Here is a 22,868-nt window from a genome sequence, read left to right on the forward strand (position 1 = left end):
GTGATAACTTCATTTTACATCATGCTGCTGTATACTGCAAAAATATTTCTTCTCAAAATACACTTGTATTTATACTTTGCTTTCAAAGTTCCTTAAAAACCAAAATGACAACTACATGAATATGAAGACAGAAGACTATTTGTTACCTTTCTCGGAGATACAAAAAGTCTATCCTGACTAAAATGCACTGTTGTCAATTCTGGCCTACAATTACAGTCTGGCATTTAAAACTGTGCAAGTCTCTAAATAATTTAGCATAACAGCTTAAACATTGTTTAATGAACAATTGAATTTTGAATATTGATTCACCTGTTGTACTACATTTGTTTTGTGTAATGCAAATGGTCCCACAAGATGCAGCAGAAATAATTTATTAAGCAATTTAATATAAGTTACACCAATATCTATTAGTAGTCAGTCATTCTGTTTCTGTTCACATGCATTTTTGGTTAACATAAAACATTTGGACTTATACAGCAGAATATATGCAACATGGCATGTATTTCAGTAAGGCAGTCCCATGAAAATTCTAGCATTATATAAAGCAATGTTTCTTAAACCTGGTCCTCAGGACCCCTAACAGTGCATGCTTCCCATATCTCCATGCTTTAGCACAGGTGTATTCATTATTGACTGACACATTGTAACAGATCCACAGGTGGTATAATTATTTCCCTTGTGACCTAGAAAACCTGCACTGTAGGGATCCTGAGGACTGGGTTTGAGAAACACTGATATAAACAACCAGGAAAGTAATATTAATATTTGAAGCATACTAAACAATTATGTAGTTCACTACTCATTTATATCAGTAGTGAAAAAATAGTGTATTATACAAATAAATAAAGGAGATGCCACAGAGATATTTTCTAGTATACCCTCTGCACTTAAATGTCAGAGTTCAGACGCCCGGCACCCCTGACATTTAGGACATACAATTCCAGTGCCAACAGCTGTTTATTCTGCAGCCAGTGGCAGGAGAATTTTAAAAGTCTACTCTGACACACTGTAGGCTGTAATGTTCAGTGCTCTTGACACGTACAAGCTTCAACTAGTGGAATATCAAAATGCTATTCTCCTGGCAGAATAAGCTGCTACGAGGGAAAGTATGTCCTGAATGACGATACCAGGGCCGGCCTGAAACCGGCTGGTTGATGTAGCGTAGAGCAGTGCTGCACCACAGGTTAGTGAAACCCTGTATTTTAGCGTAACATAGTGAACTGCTTTAATAGAACAATCCAGTTATGGTAGAGATCGTATCCAGTAGTCTCTTGCAGAGCAAAAGCAATTGCCATGAAGTTTACCCACTGTGATTTTTGCTCGATACAAAGGCTACAAATCACACACCAGATGGATAGTGCACTATGTACCTGGTACAAGTTACTCACAAAGAAGATAAGCCTATAAAAGAGAAAATGTGCTGCCAGAATGGCCACACAATTGGGGAACAACAAATTGTTTTCTCTTTTCCAGCTAGTTTTGAATTTTTGGTTACTACCTGAAAATATCAGCCTGTCCACTTTGAAAGGGGAATGTACCACTAATATATAACATTTTCATAAGCAAACTTGAGAACAGAGGAGAGGCCATTCATTGAATGGGTTTGACTTTATGAAGAAAAAGGGAACAGGCTTCTTTCAGAAATTCACTGCGGCTCATAGGGACTCCAGGTTTTCTATCCAGGAGAGCTTGGTCCATAGCAATGGCCAAACAGTCTGGTCCCAGCTTTGAACCAGCCTCCAGATAACTAGCTGGGACACACAAGTCACTAGCAACAAGTGCCTCTTCCAAAGTGTCCAGGACAGATTGACAAACTCTTTGGTCTGAATGGCTATCCCTACTTAGAATGTTAAACAGAGTGTCTGCTTTGGACATAAACTCTAACAATACAAAACAAGTCAGCACCCCATAACGGAATACATCAAACGGGACAGCCTCATGATCTCTGCACTGGATTTTCTTCAGAAGAGCAGAAGAAATACCATTAGGGATACCACCTTCCTGGCAAATATTGATCAGCACCTCACTGTAATTTTTTCCAATCAAACCAGGTTTTTTCTTCCTTCCTCCAGCACTGAGGCAGTCATAAGCAATGCTTAGATTGTTGTTAAAAGCAGTCCTGTAAACGACAAAGACGCAGATTTTTAGTATTAAAAACTTCGTTTTTATCTCCAGTCCTCCATTTGTTTAACTACTATACACCTTATTGGTCCAAGACAACGAAGTGTCAAATTGTGTTAGCCAATGATAGATGGACAGAGGTGTTAAAGCCAGATACCCTTTACTGGCTGCCTTACAAGACTACTTAGATTGCTACATCAGACATAATATCAAATAGTGCAATAAAATAAACAAAGAAAAGAATTTCCCTTTAAATCTAATGTGTCATTAAGAGTGATCTAAAGCTTCAGAACGTTGCATTTTTAGGGAAAGAAAAACAGATGTCCCTATTTATTAATTACCACATTTTTAACACAAACCCTTTCAATCCTTACCACAGAGATAAGGATTGAAAGATTGTGTGTATTTATTAAAAAATTTCAACAGAAACAGCAGTCACGAAAAAACTGGAAAAGATGACACATGGGGGGCGGGATGCCACACAGAAAAATGGAGATGGCGGTAAGAGTGAGGAAGCCACATGGGGGTGGGGACAGAGTGCCACACACAGAAAACTTGGGGGGGGGGGGATGCTATGTAGTCCATAATTATTCCTAATGAATATTTATATAAACTCAGTTTATACAAATATAATTTAGTGGTGTTAATATGTTCACTCTGTGGCATAATAGGATTTGGGGCACTATTGTGGCATAATATGATTTGTGGGCTCTATGGTGGCTTAATATTCATTGGGGGCACGTACTACTTTTATTTGTGGGGTGATGTGGGTCACCTTAATTTAATATTGGGACCTAGCAATTTAAGAAGGGGTGATTGGACCTTTAATTTAATGTTTGGGTGGTTTGGAGGCAGGGAAATATGTGTATTTATTAAATGTGAATACTAGTATTTTAATTTTGAGGCTGGAGGGAGGCCTAATTATAAAACATGTGTTCTATTGATAAAACACCAGGGCTGGTTGGAGTTTTTTAAATTACATGTACCCATTTTTTCCCCCAAATAGGGTCTCCAACATTCCAGGATCGAGACAAGCAGCAACTAAAGACACCACCAACCACAAGTGGTGAAAGTAACAAGAACAGGTAGGAGAGAGCAGGACCGTCTGCCAACTGTCCCGAATTTTGGGGACTGTCTCATTTAGTGAGATTTGGTCCGACTACAAAGACAGTTGGGAGGTATGACCCACTTCATAATTTACTGCTTGTGAAGGTAGAGCTGCGTGCAACTAACAGTATTGCATGAGGTATTGCTTGTGTATTTCTCTAACATTTGTCTAAAATGATAACCATGTTACATAATAGGGCCCCCTGTCTTAAATACCCCGGGCCCCCCGAACATTAATCTAGCTCTGGTTACCATGAGGGAGCGGATAGCTGTTTCCAGTCCCTGGATAGGACACAGCCTGCAAAGCAAGCCGAGGAGCTCTAAGTCTCACAAGATTTGGTAATCTCGTGAGACTAAGAGCTTCCCTGCTCTCTCTACAGGAAGTTCCCACCCTCATGGATGTTGGCAGCACCAGAAGCATAGACACGTACATTGGGTGTCTTCATGTGGCTGGGGGGATGGCGTGATGTGGCTGGGAGGGCGTGATAAATGTAATGTTTTGTTATAATGTATGTATCAATGCCCCATTTTGGCCACACCTACAACACAATGTGGTCACGCCCTTTTCGGCGCTGACGCTGCGCGGTGCACACAGTTTCTTTCCTACTGAAACTAAGATAGGCCTGTGTACTTTAAATGCCAGGGCTGATTTTTAGTCCTCGTCCGGCCCTGATTTGAACTATAGTTAGATTTGCAGTAGATCCCCGAAAACTAGTATAGATAAATAATTAATAAATAGGCCCAACAGTATTCAATCACTCCGAAGAGATGCTTCCTAATTTTTAAGCACATTAGTCCTCTCAGTAGTTTTTGTGCTTCTATATGGTCATAAACCTTTGGTGACTTCTACTCTACATTTCTTCATTCTATAGGGCATAATCACCATAATGCAAAAGTGTTTGTGACATTATTCTACATATGATCCCCAGAATACATATCTCCCAAGTGTCCGGCTTTCAGTGGACTGTCCCGCCCGACCTACAATTTGTCCCGGTATCGGAGAGCCACTCTCCGTTTCTATAGCAGCCAGTATCCCCGGGGGTCTAGGACAAAGTGGGGCAGGACATCTGTCCAAAAAGCGCGACTGTGCATGTGCGAACTGCGCAAACAGGAATATCTCGGAGGGGGTGATTGGGCTCGACAGGGGTGTGTGGCTTATTTGTCCCTCTTTTGGAACATCAAATGTTGGGAGGTATGAGAATTTCACATATTTAACTTATGTATATAACAAACATGATAACTTGTAATATAACAAGTCAATACATTGGAGGGGTATGTTATTTTTATACCTATGACAAGATCACGTACAGAACTACAAAGAAAATCCATTATTAACCTGCCAATTGTCGCAAATAGCAGACGTGTATTTCTCATAACGTTAGTTCTCTGTGCCAAACCTAACATAGTCACCCTCCTGCACCCGCCCCCCCGTGCCAATTTTCAGGACCTCTGAGAGTGATGAGCCAGCTTCAGGTACCACAGGGCACGTCCTAAACGTTGGTGTCCTAGTAGCTTTTGTCCCCGATCACCAGTCGCCGCTCCCTCGGTTGCGCACAGCCCTAATTTCCCGAAATAGTCGGCCAAAAAAGTAATCGGCTCCTCTGGTCTGGCCTCTAGTAGTTTAAGCACGGCCTCTCTCAACATATACCGGACTTCAGTCTGAGCCAAAAAATCTGCCTCGTTGGTCGGTCGCGGCGGAGCTCTGGGAATCGGCGAGCCTCCTACAGCACGTCTCTTATCCGCCATGCTTACACTAATTTGTAGCTGGTCAGACGCCATCTTTTGTTAGGGCAGTGTTACAGCATGCATTATTATAACGAATGAATACAATTTAGCTGCCATATTTAGTTATGGCAACCTTGGTCGCCATGACAACTAACGACGCTGCTTACGCCATTTTGATTATCAAGCTAACTAGTAAAGCAAAGTCATCTTGTTCGAATGCCTAAAAATAAATAACATACCGAAGTCAAGCTATCTAAAATGTTGTACTAGTGCGCTATTTATCAAATGGACAAACCCCTAATTCATTCGAAAACGGTCTTCTGCCTGTTTATCAAGCCTGGTGGTAATAACTTGCCGGCCGTAGAAATAGCCGTGGGCTTCCTGTGATGCTTTTGCAAGGGTAAGCGTATTTACAATGGCTAATGCTGTCTCTGGGTGGCGTTAGCCAGGGGAAAGAAATAGAAAAAAAATGTGTTGTTTTGTTTGTTTGTTTTTAAGTTTATTTTTCTCTATTTTGTAACATTTTTTATTTTGTAACTATATTATTTTTTCTATATGTAATCTGGAACTTGAAGCCCAAGTCCGGGTTACAGTGCACATGCAGCAAGAGAAAATACAATTATACTTTCAGCAACTATCTACAAAAATACGCATACCTACAGGGGCGCACGCCGGGGGGTTTCTGGAGACCCAGAAACCCCTCCCCTCCGCTAACGGAGTTCCCCACATAGCGGCACAGTACTATATAGCAGCCATGGCGCTGTCAAAGAAGCGCTCGCGGCGGACCTGTATTGTATACAGCACCGCCGCGGACGCTTCTTTGACAGCGCCGCGGCTGCTGTATAGTACAGTGCTGCCGAAATGGAACTACTGCGCATGCTCGCTATTTTTTATTTTTTTTATGGGTGGGGGGAATCCTAAAAATCCTGCGTGCGCCCCCGTACCTAATCACATACTTGCCAACTTTTTAAATTTGTACTCCGGGAGATCGGAGTACAGATCATGTGACAGAGGGTAGGAGGGGGCGTGACAACGCCATTATGTCGCTATAGCCCTGCCCCTACCATAAAATACAAAAATTCACGGTATTGAATAGCGGGGGCTGGGCTTAATGTCACGATTAAGCCCCCCTCCCCCCCCTGCTATTCAATGCCGGGAATTTCAGCATTTTACAGGGTCCAGGAGTACTCCCCGAAATTCGGGAGAGTAGGCTAGTATGCCTAATCAACATTTCATCATTGTCATCATCATTTATTTATATATAGACACCATTTCCACAGTGCTGTACAGAGAATATTTGTTATTTACATAAGTCCCTGACCTTTTGGAGCTTACAGTCCAACTTCCCTAACACACACATTAGTGTTAATTTTTTTTAAATGCTGTAAAAATATATTTTTAAAAAAAATGTGATAGTTGAGAGGAGGAACAGGTTTGGCTTTAACAACTTTCTGGATATAGATATTTATTTTAAAAAATCTTAATTTGGAATATTATACATTGTGGTATAATATTTCCAAGAAGAGCATTATGTAGCAATAGTTTGGCATTTATTGAAGAAAAATAATTACAAAGCCAGAACTATACGCGTTGCCATGGGCTTCATGTTATATAACTAAATGTTTATACTGTGATGTCACTCATGACCAATGCCATTTAAGTAGACAGTAATAGAATAGCAAATAATATCAGTTCAAATAATATGATTTGTATAAATGTTATGTACTAAGCAAATAACCAGTTGAAAATACAGCATTTGATTATGGTTACAAATGCATATGTACATACCATAACACAAACTATGCATAGATACATTCTGTAACATAAACTAAAATAAATATTAGTTATTTATAAGGCGCCACAGATTCTATAGCGACGGATACAGAAGCAAGTAACAAATAGATGAGGTAATACATATAAGTAGCACAGGTGAGTGTGAGTAATGCTACGGTGACTCACACAGAGTGCAGCAAAAGACATGACAGGACGAACGAGGTGGTCAGACAGTAGACAGACGTGAGACAATAGGTAAAGAGAGCCTTGCCCGCGAGATTACATTCTAGAGGGAGGGGTGGTGACAGATAGTAGCACCAACTGAGAGAAAATGGAGATGGCAAGTGAAGAAGAGGAGGTGATGGATATAATGGTCAGGAGATGGTAGGATAGGCAAGCTTGAAAAGGTGAGTTTTGAGTGAGCGCTCGAAGAACTGAAGGGGAGAACCGAGTGAGATGGAGTAAGTAAGGAGTTCCAAAGATTAGGGGCAGCTCGACAGAAGCCTTGGAAGCGAGCATGGAAGGAGGTAATGAGAGGTGAATTGAGGTGGAAGTCAGAGGCAGATTGGAGTGGCCAGGTAGGTGTGTACCTCAAGACAACATCAGAGATGTAAGGGCTTTGTAAGTGAGGGTAAGAAGTTTGAACTGAATTCTGAAACAGATAGGAAGCCAATGAAGGGATTTACTTAAAAGATAAGCGAAAGAGGTGCGGTGGGAGAGGAAGATGAGCCTAGCCGCAACATTCTGTATGGTTTGAAGGTCAGAAATGTGAGAGTCAGGAAGGCCAGTGAGAAGGAGGTTGCAATATTCAAGACAAGAAATGATAAGTGAATGGACCAGGATTTTGGTTGCTTCCTGGGAGAGGAAGGGAATGATTTTTGTGAGACCATGGAGGGGGAAGTGGCAAGATTTGGTGAGGGACTGGATATGAGGGCTAAAGCTGAGGGCTGAGTCAAGGGTGACTCCAAGGCAGCGGGCTTGGGTGACAGGAGAAAGAGTGATGCTGTCAACCAAGAGGGAGATATTGAGAGGGTTAGCAACATTGGCAGGAGGAAATATGATGATCTCAGATTTGGAGACGTTGAGTTTCAGGAAGCGTTATGACATCCAGGTAGTGACAGCAGAGAGAGACAGCTAGATACCTGGGTTAGGAAGGCGGAAGAGAGGTCAGCGGAGGAAAGATAGATTTGCGTGTCATCAGCATAGAGGTGGTATTGGAGGCCAAATGATTGAATGAGTTCACAGAGAGAGGTGGTGTAGAGAGAGTAGAGTTGAGGACCATGGACAGAGCCTTGTGGGACTCCAATAGAAAGGGACAGAGTGGGGGGGGGAGAGTCAGAAGCAGACACGCTAAAAGAGCGACCAGAGAGGTAGAAGGCAAACCAGGAGAGAGCTATTTTGTGAAGACCTAGGGAGTGAACGGTGGTGAGGAGAAGAGAATGATCGACTGTCAAAAGCAGCAGAGAAGTTGAGGAGTATGAGAAGGGAGAACTGACCTTTGGACTTAGCTGAGAGTATGTCGTTTGTTACTTTACTGAGGGTAGTTTTAATTGAGTGAAGGGAACGGAAGCCAAACTGGAAAGGGTCAAAAAGAGAGTGGGATGAGAGAAAGTGGGTCAGACGATTGAATACAAGTCGTTCGAGAATTTTAGAAGCAAAGGAAAGATGAGATATGGAGTGATAGTTGGAGACAGAGGATGGGTCATGGGAGGGTTTCTTGAGAATAGGGAACATGAGAGCATGCTTGAAGGCTGAGGGAAAGAAACCAATGGAGCGAGAGGCTAAAGAGGTGAAAAAGGTGGCAACAGGCATTGGAAGAGAGGGCGTGGAGGAACTTGGAGGGGAAAGGATCGAGAAGACAGGTTGTAGAGGAAGAGGAGAAGAGAACAGAGGATCTGAGGCACACTTACAGGAGGGTAGGAGCCAAGGGTGTTAGAGTGAGTAATAGGACAGGTGTGGGGAGGCAAGTCTGAAGAAAACAGATATCATTGTGGATAGAATCAATTTTGTCTTTGAAGTAGGTGGCAAGAGTGGTGATGGATTAGGTGGGGGAGGATACAGTAGAGAATTAATGGTAGCAAAGAGGCGTTGGGTTTATTGGAGAAGGAGGAGATGAGGGGTGTGAGATGTACCTTGCAATATTTTAATACCTACGAACCCAAGTCAAAATAATAGACCCAATTATCAGCAACTACTTGCTAATTTATCCTCTTCTAATTGCCTTTATTCTGTGCTATGTTTTTTTGGCAGATAGGAAATCTGAAGTCATCCTATTTTGTAATACTACAACTCTGATAGATATAATTTCTTCTGTTTTTCCAAAATGTTTGGTTGTTTTGTTTCTTACTTTATCTAATATTTAAGACAGTTATGTGGTGAAACATATGCCATACTGTGAGAATCGCATATTCAAGTGGGTTCTTTGAAATTACCTGGGCAGATGGTTGCAACCAATGTAGTTGGCAATACAGACATGCAGACATACAATCACCATACAGATGTGATTTTTTTGCAGATAAAGTATACACATGTGAAGGAAGCACGCCAACCTAGTCACCAGTCCACGAACATACTTCGGTACTCGCAAACACAGGTTATATCCCCTTAAATATTCCCTCAGTTGTGGAGCTAGTGGTGGGCAGATTAGTGATGGTGGCCAGATTCTGATAGATGTGAAAATGATCAGAGTTAACCCTGAGTGTTCTCCCCATTGTGGTTGGGGACCGTTGGCTCCCTGTGGAGAAGGTGCCTAGGAGTGTAATTCAGGGTACTTGTATACAAGTATCCTGAATTATATATATTTGCCTTACACTGGCTCCCCTTCCCCTACAGAATACTTTTTTTTTTTAACTTCAATAGTATTTTTATTCATTTTTCAGAAATTATGGGGTACAGAAAGTAGAAAGGAATGGGGGGGGGTAAGGAAAGGACACAAAAATAAAAAGGGGAAGGATTGAAGGGGTACATAGTGGGGAGGAACACCTTAAACAATTCTGCTGTTAAACCACATTGAACTACAGAATACTTTTTAAACTTCTTACCTCACCTACAAGGCTCTCTCCCACTCTACTGCCCCTTATATCTCCAATCTCCTTTCCATTCGCACTCCCATCCGGACCCTGTGATTGGCCAATGACCGTCGCCTCTCATCCACTCTGATCACCTCATCCCACTCCAGAATTTAAGACTTCTCCCGAGCTGCCCCGCTGCACTGGAATGACCTCCAGCGCTCCATCCGTTTGTCCCCTAACTTGTGCTCCTAAAAACGGGCACTCAAAACTCATCTCTTCTGCAAAGCCTACCAGCCTTCCACTTAACCCTCTCTCCATGCTCGCTATCATCTCCTCACTCCTCTCTCCATGCTCGCTCTCATCACCTCGCTCTTTCTGCACTTGTTCCCCTCTTCTGACTCACTTTGTGACAGCTGTCTGTTTGCCCTCCCTTTAAGATGTAAGCTCTTATGAGCAGGACCCTCCTCCCTCCTGTCTCTCCACCTACTCTTCTGCTCTAACTTCACTATAATTGCTTTGCCTGGAGCCTCTGAAGTCATGGTATTACTCGTTTAATATTCTGTACTGTTTTCCCTGTATGGTCTATTGTTTTATTCTGTACGGCGCTGCGGCAACCTTGTGGCACCTTATAAATTAATGATAATAATAATAATAGAATGACCCTGTTGGCTAAACATGAAAACTTTGATAGTATTATATCTGTATGCGCTAATTGTTTAACCCAGACATCTTGTTCTCTCTTATCCCTGATTAAATACTCCACCTGGCGACGTTTAAGAATAAGTTGTCTAACTTATATAACAACATAGATACATACGCCAACCAATAACATATGTTAACCAAAAGCATACGAACAACAAATGACAATAAACTGTATGGCAGCTAGACGATGACAGTTCAGAGTACATAGAAAGGGGCGAAGTGCTCCTATGCTTTAATAGCACGAGTAAAAAAAAAAATCTCACCATGTTTTCACACATACTCAGTGCCACTATTAGGTACACCTGTACAATTATTTGTTAATGCAACTATCTAATCCAGCGGTTCCCAAAATGTGCGCTGAGGCTCCCAGGGGTGCCGCGGCGCTTTCACAGGGATGCATGGCCAGATGGAAAAAAACAAAATACTTACCAATCCGGCGGAGCCCGGGACTCAGCATCCTCCTCCCTCCTCACTGATAGTCGGGCATGACGTCATTACGTCCAACATATTCAGTGAGCATCGACAAGAGAGAGGAGCCGGAAGAAAGAAGACACAAGAGAAGACAGAAGAAAGGCCAAGTATGGTAAGTAAAGAAATGGAGGGGAAATATTGATAGGAAACAGCAATTGAGGGGCAAAAGAATGAAGGAGGGCACACAGTGTGAGCATGAAGGAGGGCACACAGTGTGAGCATAAAGGAGGGCACACAGTGTGAGGATGAAGGAGGGCACACAGTGTGAGGATGAAGGAGGGCACACAGTGTGAGGATGAAGGAGGGCACACAGTGTGAGGATGAAGGAGGGCACACAGTGTGAGGATGAAGGAGGGCACACAGTGTGAGGATGAAGGGGCACACAGTGTGAGGATGAAGGGGCACACAGTGTGAGGATGAAGGGGCACACAGTGTGAGGATGAAGGGGCACACAGTGTGAGGATGAAGGGGCACAGTGTGATGATTTTTGTATATGTTGTGGTTTTATTTTGTTTGATCTTATTCCTCTTAATGATAGCTGTAAATTATTCTTTGACAGAAATATAATTGAAAAAAATATATAAAAATATTAATTTCCCTTGGATTTAAGTGTATTATTTTTGCAAACAACTTACTAAATATTTCTGTCCTGACCTAAATACTTATTACGTTATTTTGACCCTACTACTTATAAAACGGGATTGCTCGGTAATTATTTTGGAGGGGTTCCTTGAAAAAACTATGGAGACTTTAAGGGTGCCATGAACTGAATACGTTTGGGAACCATTGATCTAAACCAATCAAGTGGCAGCAACTTAATGCATAAAAGCATGAAGACATGATCAAGACGTTATGTTGATTAGACCAGTCAAAAGAATGGGCAAGAAATGTGATCTAAGTGACTTTGACTGTGGAATGATTGTTCCTATCAGATGGGATGGTTTAAGTAGCTCAGAAACTGCTGATCTCCTTGTATTTTCGCACACAATAGCCTCTAGAGTTTACAGATAATGATGCGCATAACAAAAAACATCCAGTGAGGAAGAGTTCTGTGGGCGAAAACGTCTTAATTAAAGAGGTCTAAGGAAGGCAACAGTAACTCAAATAACTGTGTTACAACAGCGGTATGCAGAAGAACATCTCTGGACACACAACACGTCAAACCTTAAAGTGGATGGGCTACAGCAGCAAAAGACCACACCAAGTTCCACTTCTATCAGCAAAGAAAAGGATGCTGAAGCTTCAGTCTTTCATACTTGCCAACTTATGGCAAGTATGAGCTGGAAGTCTGCCGGATAAGGTGGGCGTGCAGGGGGCGGGGCTCCAAAAATCGAGTCATTTTGGCCTCGTGACGTAATGATGCAAAACGCGTCATTTTACAGCAGTGGCGGGGCCAAACGCAACGATTCCCGATGAATCGTGGCGCTTTGGACCTAATTCTGCCCAAGTGGGCAGATCCGGGAGATTTCCACACTGTCCCGGGAGTCCGGGAGACTCACGTGAAATGCGGGAGTCTCCCGGACATTCCGAGAGAGTTGGCAAGTATGTAGTCTTTACACCATGATGGTTACTATGAGCTGATTGAATTTAGTACATTTCTGTAAATATTGTGTCTCCTATTGTAGAAACTGTCTGGTTTTAGTTATTCATTTTATTTTTTCTTCTGCTCTGAAATAACTTTGATAGGCTATTTCATTTGTACACTATTGCAGATGCAATAGACGCGTATTGCTGTTGGATAGTTTTGAACTTTTAGAAAACTATGCATTCTAATTCATTTTTATATAAAATGTTTATATATATATATATCTATAATATAAATGCTTAGTCGCGTGTGTTAGTCTGTCTGTGTGTGGAAAAAATAAAACCAAGCTGCAGCGCCACCTGCTGGGCGGAGTTATACACTGACCTACTAAATTCTTAGTGTGTGTGGAAAAAAAAATTGAGAAAGGGCTGAAATTTGGTATACTAAGATGTTTTTAATTTGTTAATTTAATTTGTTAATTGTTAAAAGTGTTTATAAAGATTTGAAAAAAATATATATATATTTCTTGAAGGAGAAGTGACAGTGGGGAGTGGTTGGTGGTTGCCAGGGGTGACAGAGTGAGAGGAGTGTGATACTCAGGACCGCTGAGAGAGATCCCTGTGTCTGGATAGACATCTGGATAGATGTGGTGATGAAAATGAAGGATGAGATGATGGAGAAGAATGATGAGGTGGTGACATGTGGACAAAACCACGTTAAAAAAAGGGCGCTTACGTCGGGAAGTAACGCTCTTCCCCTGAGGAGGCCTGGGCTAGGCCCAAATGCATGACAAGAATCTTTTTAACACCTTAAGTAGCTTGATTTGACTAGAATGCATGAGTATCATGCACAGGTTAACATATATATATATATATATATATATATATATATTTATTTATGTGGTGTATATATATATATTTTGATCTGGGAAGCAGTCACAACGGCACACTAATTAATGAGGAGGCGGGATTACTTTGAATGGGAGCTGATATATAAGTTTATCTAAAATGGCTATCTTCGTACTTGATAAAGTCTGTTTAAGATGAAACATGTCAAAAGCAGGTGCAGCACCATACTGTCAGAACTAAATTGACAGATCATCCATAAGGACACTTTTTGCATATATATTAACCGCAGACCAGCAACAAGGCTTTTGAACACCAGGGATAAACCAGGAATCATTCAATGTAAAACAGATAGCTGGACCACAGTCACTGATTATGGAACAACTGTCAGTCTGATCGGAGAACATCCTACCTAGAATTTTAATTTGGAGTGTTTTGCATTACCTCTACTAAAAGAACAGTATTATAAAATACCTGCACATAATTTTACTAGTGGATAGTGATATATTGGATGCCTGTATACTACAGGGAACGAAGGTTTGTAATTTCTTCAGGCTTAATCAATTTCGGTGTTCCAGCTGCCGTATACAAGCTTTCACATTACAAAGTTATTCCCATTGGAGATTATTACTGTTTTGCTTTTGAAAACTTGATGATTTAGATTGATAAACTACAAGTGACATAATTAAAAACATAACAAAACAGATGTTCTTCCATGTCCGCAGACTTCTGTCACTGACCATGGAGATATATATGATTTATAAAAGCGAGTTGAAATCCTAGGTCAAGGGTCCGAAGCAGACAGGATGGTCAGGGATAAGCAATAAGATCAGGGCTGGCAGCAAATAAGAATATCCAGGAAACAGGTCCAGCGGTCAGGATAATCAGCAAACAAGCAGAGTCCAAGTAACGAGCCAAGGGACACAACGAAAGGTCATTTAAGAGAATAACAGGGCACACAGTACACATGAGCAGGCCTTCCCTGCCTTAAATACAGAAGCTGGCCAATAGAGTTTAGGGGAGAGGAGCGCACTAATAGGCCCCCTATGGTGCGCCTAACTAGGCCAGATGCCGGGACGAGGTGCTAACTACAAAAGTTGCCATTGCCCTGGCAACAGCCGGGAGGGAAGTCCTGTAAGTGATGTCCTGGCTTTTGTCAGGACAGCCAGGACTCAGGTAGGAGCGGGCACTGCCGCTCATGAGAAATATAACATACTTTCTAGACCCTGATTTACATTCTTAGAATTAGTTTTATATAGTGGGCACTGGCTCACCGAAACAGGACAGTTAAAGATGGGTCTGACCCAGCGATGTTTCACCATTCTTGATTTCTGCTTGGACTTGTATAAAGTAAGGTCAGAATTTGACATAAACAACATGAATTCATGGGTCCATCCTGCCTTTGTTATATGGGGTAAGCTGATGGTGATGCTGTAATGGTGTAGGTCTTGGCACACATTAGGCTTTTTTATACCAATTGAGCATTGTTTAAATACCACAGGCAGCCTGTTTATTGGTGATGATCATGTACATCACTTTATAACTACAGTCTACCAAGCTTGTAATGGCTACTTCCAGCAGTATAAAGTGTCATGTCACAAAGCACATATTATCTCCAGCTAGTTCCACAAACATGACAATGAGATCAGTGTACTCCAATGGCCTCCACAGTCACCAGATCTCAATCCAAGATTCCCAGCATAAATTTGCAGATGACACATCTGCAGCAACAGTGTGATGCTATCATGTCAACATGGAACACAATATTTTAGGATTGTTTCCACCTCCTTTTGAATCCATGCCACAGTATTCAATCTGTTCTGGGCACAGGATTCTATCCAGTACCAGAAAGGTGTACCCTGGGAATATTATTTCATATGCTATATCTTCTATTATGTGCCTTTTTCTTTGCAAGTTTTGAAAGACCCTTATAGTAATGTTAGAGTGTGGGACATAGCCAAAAGCACCAGAGCAATAACATTTTCGTGCCCTGAAAAAAGGCAGTTTGCCCTGTTTATGTTGTTTGTTATGGGTGCTGGAATGGGCACAAAATGCTTTTGTTGCCCTGTTGATGTCTGAATGTGATTGACTTGTTCCAGGTGATGAAACAAGCAAATCACTAATGCCACATGTTTGGTACCCATTACAGGCCCTTTATGATGTATTTGCCTTGCTTTTGGTTGCTAGAATGGCACCTAATGGCACCCAGTATATATAATATCCATACACAGCTCCCCATTATATATTCCTAAACTGACTTTTTCCCTCTTTTATATCCTTAAAAAGCTCCACCCATTTTCTAGTATATACACAGTTTCCATGCTCCTCATACCTGAACAAAAGTTCAACACAGAGGGTGAAATGTTCCAGGTTGGTAGAACTAGGCATAAACAACATGAACAGAGCACACCTTTGCTGGCACCATAATGGTTAGTAAACGCTGCATTTGCCTTATTTTCGGTGCCAGAATGGATACCAGGTACTGTATGTGATCTGTTCCTGTTGCCAGAACAGGACAAAAAACATATGCCAAGAACTTAGCAATCTGCTTTATGCACCAAAATGAGTACTTTGTGCACTTGGCCCTTTGGGTGGCCTACTTCAGGAAGTTAACTGGCAAAAATTACCCTAAAATGGAACTAAGCCCCCCCAACATGTTAAGCAGCTGTTATCAGATACAGCAAAGACTGCCAAAGAATTATAACCAACAAAAAAGTTAATAGAGCTAAAAGATCCAATCAATTTTGGTTTAATAAATTCGGTCAAAACTGATAAAAAGACAATATTAGGATATATTTTTAATCCTGTGAATTTGTATAAACCTCTCCCTTGTATTAATTCAATATTTTCTAAGATTTAAAAAAATACACACATAAAACTGCTGTGGACCCACAAATAAATCAACTTGTCACAACACCATAGATGGCAATTATATTATAATTGTAGTAGCATCGGAGGCGCCAACCTATATAAGTCAATAAACAAATGTATTAAGAACATATAAGTTAAGTTGCATCAACTTTGTAATCAAGGTCTCATAAATATGAATATTCATCCAGTAGTATGTATAAGGTAATTGAAAATTCTATGCAGAGATTTCAAAGAAACGGTGTGATAAATAAATTGAATTTCCAGATATTAATTAAGCCTTGTTCATTTACTGCAGTAACGTGTGCAATCAACACAGATAGCACAGCTGAACAGACACAGCAGTATAACACATGTATACCCTCTGCTTATCTTCACCTAGTGACCATATAGATACCAAACAATTCACTGTGCAACTGAACACATTTGAAGGTGATGGGGGGGTGGGTGGGGGGGGGGGGGGGGTAGTGCTAAAAACAGATGTCTTCCCCTCAGAAGGTTATGTTACACACACACAAGAAAAGGAGATTCCACCAATGATATACATTATTATAAAGATTACATTATCTCTATCGCTACAAGTACTATTATTACACCAGTAACCATTTAATTGCCTTCTCAGGGTGTTTTAAAAATATACTTGCAATCAGAGGTGTTCTTTCTTACTCTCCTTTTCCTTCTAGAATATGAATCTAGGACTAGATAGTTCCTTAACACAAGACTGTGCATATCTGATTTCAATTGTCTTACTGTAGTTTATCCATCGTTTCTAAGTATGGGAAAATTGCTGAAGGAAAGAACTATAAGGAGTTTATTTATCAAGTGGTGGTTATAAAAAAAAATGCTGATTCTTGCCTTATTTTTTTTTAAATGGCGATTTTATTAAATGCAAAGCCCATCAGGTTATTCATAACTGTCACTTGATAAATATACCCCTAAATCTAACAAGTGAATCCACTCTTTGAAGAAGTAAAATAAGGGCTTTAAATTTACAGCAGGCAGAGAAGGGGGGAGATGGGGAGCTACTAACTAATGGCCCTAAAGTAAGAAGCTCTTCTACATTTAAGATTTCAGTGAAAGATAGCATGTAACATTAAACTTTAGATTTCCCCATAAGACAGCGATCAAAGGTACATGGGCATTATAAACTTACAAAATAAAACAATGAGAAAATGATACTTAGCTACAGATGAATACACAGAGTTGACATTTTACAGGTGAGAAACCTCATTAGAATAGTTCACAGAGACAAAGCATCACAGTCCTGCCCGTGCTCTTGCCAGGGTCCGTTTATCCAGCCAGTCCATGCCCTCCCTTGGAGAAGCAAAAAATTCTGATCTTCCTCGGCCAAGACTCGCAATCTAGAAACAACACTGCATATGGGAATTTGAGATTCCGCAAAAATTCTTTTAACCTGTCTGAATTGGGCATGACGTTTTTGTACTTCCATTACAAAGTATTTTCTTTTTATATTTTCTGTGGCCCCTGCTGGCTGTCTAGCTTCAGAACAGCATCTTTATAGTGTTGAAACTTAGCAACAAAGGTACATGGTGGAGGTCCTGGCTAGGGAGACTTCACCGAAAGGAGATGCACCCTCCACTGCAAACTGAGATGCATATGGCCCTCTTCAAAATTTTTGCATGAGACACTTTTGAAGAAAGCCCTCAACCCTATTAATTGGCCCCATAGATTGTATATTATCCCTTCTCACCCTTCCCTCCAAACCCAACAGCTTTTGTTTATAAGCAGCAACTTGTGAACCCAGACTGGAGATTGGTGGTATCCTCAAGACAAAATTCCACCTCTCTCAACTTTCAGAAATCAATGGTAAGTTGAAATGAACCTCCTCTATTTTGTCAGTCACTCACTTTTCAAAGGAGGTGATAATCATCAAAACTTTTTGGAGAGAGGGTTCACTCCCAGCGAGTTGGTCTAGTGCCTATGTTGAATCAAAATTAAAATATTTTGTTAGATGGAACAGTTTAACGGAACCAGAAGCAGATTATAGTCCTGATTCATCTTCAAATGCATGTGTATTATAAATATACTTCTGCTAAACCGGAAGTTGAGGCCGGAACGCATATGCGTTCCAGACCTCTATTATGGATGTTTACATCTTAGGCAATTATCGATGCTCAGGGAGAGATTTCTCTGAACAACCGGAAGCTGAGGTTGGAACGCATATGCGTACTAGTCCTCAGCTATGACATTTCCACTGAGAAAAGAACTAATTTAATACCCCAAATGGAATGTAAAGGACATTTGATTGTCTCCACGGAGGTTAGAATCATAAGAAATAATGAAATATATTCCCCCGCTGGACCAGGGGTGCCAGCGGGGGAAAAGTGTGGTACTTGGTAGCTGACCCCTCCTCTGGGACAAGCCACCATTTTTCATTTGGCCGTGGATTGCCCTCCCTTTCCCTATATGTGGCTTTGTTCTATCCCTATGAAACTGATTTCACATGGGACGCGCACCACATGACAGAAATAGTCTGCGTCTCCTACACTGCTCGGATGGAACAGGGTAAGTGTGAGGGAAGAGAGGGGGTCTTAATATAATGTGTGGGAAGGGTGGGGGGTCTTACTATCATGTGTGAGGGAAGGGAGAGGGGTCTTAATATAATGTGTGAGGGAAGGGAGCGTCTTAATACAATGTGTGAGGGGAGTGGGAGATCTTCATATAATGTGGGAGGTACAATAATGGGTGCCATTTTATTTGCGGGGTGAGAGTGGGGAAATTTGATTGTGCTATTTAATTCAATAGTGGAGCCTATTAATTTAATATGGGTTGATGGGACCTTTAATTGAATATGGGGCTATTTGGGGAGACCGAGGTCTATTTATTAAATGTAAATATGAAATATTTAATGGCAGTAATGGTTGCGGAAAATAGGTATATTTTTTAAATGTAAAATGCTATTAATTTATTACTGGGGCTGTTTGGAAGAGGGAAATAGGTTTATTTATTAAATGTGTATTCTATGAATTTAATGTCAGAGTTGGTTGGAGGGAAATAAATCTATTTATCAAATGTGAATACCATTAATATTGAGGCTGGAAGGAGGTTTAATTATTAAACGTGGGTGTAATTGCTTTAACCCTGAAGCTGGTTGGAGCTTTTTTAATTTCATGTACCCATTTTTTCCAAATAGGGCCTCAACATTCCAGGATCCAGACAAGCAGTAACTGAGCTAAAGACACCAACAGCCACAGGTAGCGAAAGTGACAAGAACAGATAGGAGAGAACAGGACAAGCTACCAACTGTCCTGAATCTGGTGGGGCAGTCCTGAATTTGGGCGACTGTCTAGCTTAGTTTGGTTCAACTGCAAGGACAGCTGCTCCACAGTATACTGCTCATGAAGGGAGTAGTGCATACAGTATTGCCTATGTATTTGTGGGCCACAAATGGGGCAAACGTGCAACTAACTAGTGGTTGGGCAGGAAGGGGGAACAAGGCAAGAAAAAGCTGGTGGGCTGTCAGGAAGGGGGAATGCCAAGAAATAGCTGGTGAGCAGGCATGCGAGGGAAAGCTAGTGAGCAGGCATGTAAAGCAATATCTGGTGGGAGGGAGGTATGTAAGGGAAAAGTTGGTGAGTGGGCATTAAGTGAGAGCATGTGAGGCAAGGGCGAATGGCAAACAAGCAAGCAACATTATGGTGGATAGGACGGGAATGGCATGTGAGGGACAGACTGGTGGTGGGCAGGAATGGAGAACAAATGAGGGACAAACTGATGGGAAGGTAGGAAGTGAGGCTTGCGATGGAAAATCTGGTGGGTGGACAGGAAGGGGGTATGAGAGGGAAAAGCTTCTGAGTGGTCAGGAAGGGGGAGCATAAGAGGTATAAACTGGTTGGTGGAAAAAAGGACTCAATTGAGCGATAAGCAGGTGGGTGGACATTAAGAGGAAGTATGTGAGAGAAAACCCAGTGGGTGGGCCATCCAAGGGGAAAGTTGGGAATTGGGCAGAAAGGGAGAAATGCAAGGGAAACAATGGTGGGTAAGAGGAGTTATGTGACAAAAACAATGTTGGCCATCAGAAAGCATGGCCCCTATTTATTAATGTTCGCGTTTTTAACGTGTATTTATTAAAAAACGTCAACAGGAACAGCAGTCATAAAAAACTGCTGTTCCTGCGAAGACCCATCTCTTATATTTCCTATAGTCAATATGGCAAAGTGACCACCTTTGCGATAGTGACCGGAGGGGAGAGCAGTAAGATGTGGTGAGGAATCCAAAGATCCCACTACCGCAATGCTCTCCCCATAGAGTAGAGCTGAAAAATTATACTGAGCTGGCATACATTACCGTATGTGTAAATGTCTTTTCATCACTTGTTAAATTGTGGAAGTGTGACTGGATCACTGATAAATAACTTATTTGTGATTGGATCATGTGGAAATAATTTATTGTAGAATCGTATTTCAATCAATGGTGCAGACACCAATGTATAATTTGAAATGCACTTATCCTACTACATTGAGATGTGTTTTGTATGGAAGTGTCATTGTTTGGGTTCGTAAGGTTGCAAGAAGAAATCTCCAATTAGGCATATGTGGGGAGGTAGTCGGATAGCAGGAAATGCTAAGGGCCTTATTCATCAAGGATCTTAAATGAAGAGGTATCTTATTTCAGTCTCCTGGACAAAACCATGGTACAATGCAAGGGGTGCAAACTAGTTTTATGTTTTGCACATAAGTTAAATACTGACTGTTTTTCATGTAGCACACAAATACTTGATAGCTTATTTGTACACTGAAATTTAAAGTTGATATTTGTGTGTTATATGAAAAAACAGTCAGTATTTAACTTATATGCAAAACAGAAAACTAGTTTGCACCCCTTGCATTGTAACATGGTTCTGTCCAGGAGACTGAAATAAGATACCTCTTCATTTAAGATCCTTAATGAATCAGGCCCTGAGGTTTTTTTTTTTATGTTTTTATTTATGAGATTGACAATGACAATAAGCACATTAATAACAATGATCACAATAAACATACAGTGTTTATAAACATAGAGATATAATGATATACTTAATCTGCCATCTTTATGTTCCAGTCACTAGGATTAGAGACTTTTATAGATTGTAAATGTTTGAGTAACAGGTAAATATAACGATGAGCTCAAGGACGCAGGCCAGCAGCCTCCGCTCCCTATCAAAACCAGCTACTCAGAGGACAATTGTTCAATCGGCGGATCTCCGGCACACATACGTAACTCATACCATTCTGTGTTATGAAAGCTTTTCCAAACTTGTGTGCGTATATCTTGCGGTAAAAGACCTATCAGGCTTTCCCAGGTATTAAAGAAAAATTTGATTCTGCTTTCTTTTTGTAAAGATGTTTCAATCCAGTCCATGAGGCCCTAAGTTTTTTGATGAAGTGTCAAATGCCTGCTCTGGCCAAAGGCCAAGCAGGGGGGTCATTACTGTGTGGCCTTCTGTCCAGAGTGTTCAAACCTTTCTGAACATTGTAAACAGCATGTGATACAGCAAATTACAGCAAGTTATAGGATATCACAGATAAGTATAAATATTTTTAGCTTTGAATTGCATGTAAATCCATGTTTGGATAAACAAATTGCAACCTGATTCCAAAAATAACTCAGACCTCAAGGGGGATGGCTTATCCAGTGAGGCTGCGCTCAAATTTGTATAAAAATTTAAAAACAACACTGTTTTGTATTAAAAGTTGTTCTTATGATTTTATCTGACCTTATTACTGGTACCTCCAATCAGTGTGTCTGCAAATAAACATAATTTGCTTCAGAGACCTGTTTGAAAATATCTTCCATCCTGAAAATCCTGTGACCTACAGATTAGACCCAAAATCGAATCCGTTCCCGGCTGTTTCTGAGGTTTAGAGCCAGCTTTTCCGGTACCACCGCTCTGTCTGCTAACCTGCAGCTCTGGTCAGTGTGAAAGGCAATGGAGGATACACAGCAACCCTGATCCATAGTACGAGGTCAGGAGTACCAGCCCAGGTACACAAGTACACTCGCAGCATTAGTTACCCAGAAGAAACCCAATACTGGATGCCGGTAAGGAGCCCAGTGGTGGCAGCATTTGTAAGCCCCTCCTACTGCGGCAGCAGGGCGCATTTGTGATAACGAAAGGGAATGTTGGCAAAGTAAGCCCAGCCGGTTCCCAGCAACAACAGAAAGGGTGGCATAGGCGGTCCATCCTGTAACAGTGGGCCATCCAAGGGGAAAGTTGGGAATTGGGAAGAAAGGGGGATATGCAAGGGCAACAATGGTGGGTAAGAGGGGTTATGTGACAAAAAAAATGTTGGGCATCAGAAAGCATGGTCCCTATTTATCAGGGGCGGATCTAGAGAATACTTCTACCCGGGGCGATTTAGGGGGGGGGGGATTTAGGCCCCGCCCCCTTTTTTACATCTGAGGCTGCCGGCGGCTGCACACTATGTGCAGTTCCGTTCGGCAGTGACAGGTAGGGACAGTGTGCTGCCCGGACGCTCTGATTGTGTTTAAAAAACAATCAGAGCAGCCGGGCAGCACACTGTCCCTGCCTGTCACTGCCGAACGGACCTGCACATAGTATGCAGCCGCCGTCAGCAAGCCCCTGCTAGGGGGGGGGGGCCGATCTCCCCCCCCCCCCCCCCTGGATCCGCCACTGCTATTTATTAATGTCCACGTTTTTAAATGTGTATTTATTAAAAACCTTCAGCAGGAACAGCAGTCACGAAAAACTGCTGTTCC

General features: G+C 41.6%; 2 protein-coding genes across 2 annotated transcripts in view; one reads left to right on the forward strand and one right to left on the reverse strand.

Moving 5' to 3' along the window:
- Window positions 1–355: 355 nt before the first annotated feature.
- TPGS1 (tubulin polyglutamylase complex subunit 1) lies at window positions 356–5,026 on the reverse strand. Its single transcript, XM_075206221.1, has 2 exons — window positions 4,676–5,026; window positions 356–2,119 (listed from the first exon to the last, which is right to left on the reverse strand). Exons 1-2 carry the CDS (start codon window positions 5,005–5,007, stop codon window positions 1,591–1,593), a joined length of 861 nt encoding a protein of 286 aa, XP_075062322.1. The 5' UTR covers window positions 5,008–5,026; the 3' UTR covers window positions 356–1,590.
- Window positions 1,085–22,868, forward strand: part of LOC142150977 (uncharacterized) — a 34,541-nt gene continuing 12,757 nt past the window's right edge. Inside the window, exon 1 of the mRNA XM_075206207.1 lies at window positions 1,085–1,183. The gene's annotated coding sequence lies outside the window, so the exon portion shown is untranslated. The remainder of the gene's footprint in view (window positions 1,184–22,868) is intronic.

The sequence above is a fragment of the Mixophyes fleayi genome, chromosome 1 (assembly GCF_038048845.1).
Source record: "Mixophyes fleayi isolate aMixFle1 chromosome 1, aMixFle1.hap1, whole genome shotgun sequence".
NCBI classification, from domain to species: Eukaryota; Metazoa; Chordata; class Amphibia; order Anura; family Limnodynastidae; genus Mixophyes; species Mixophyes fleayi.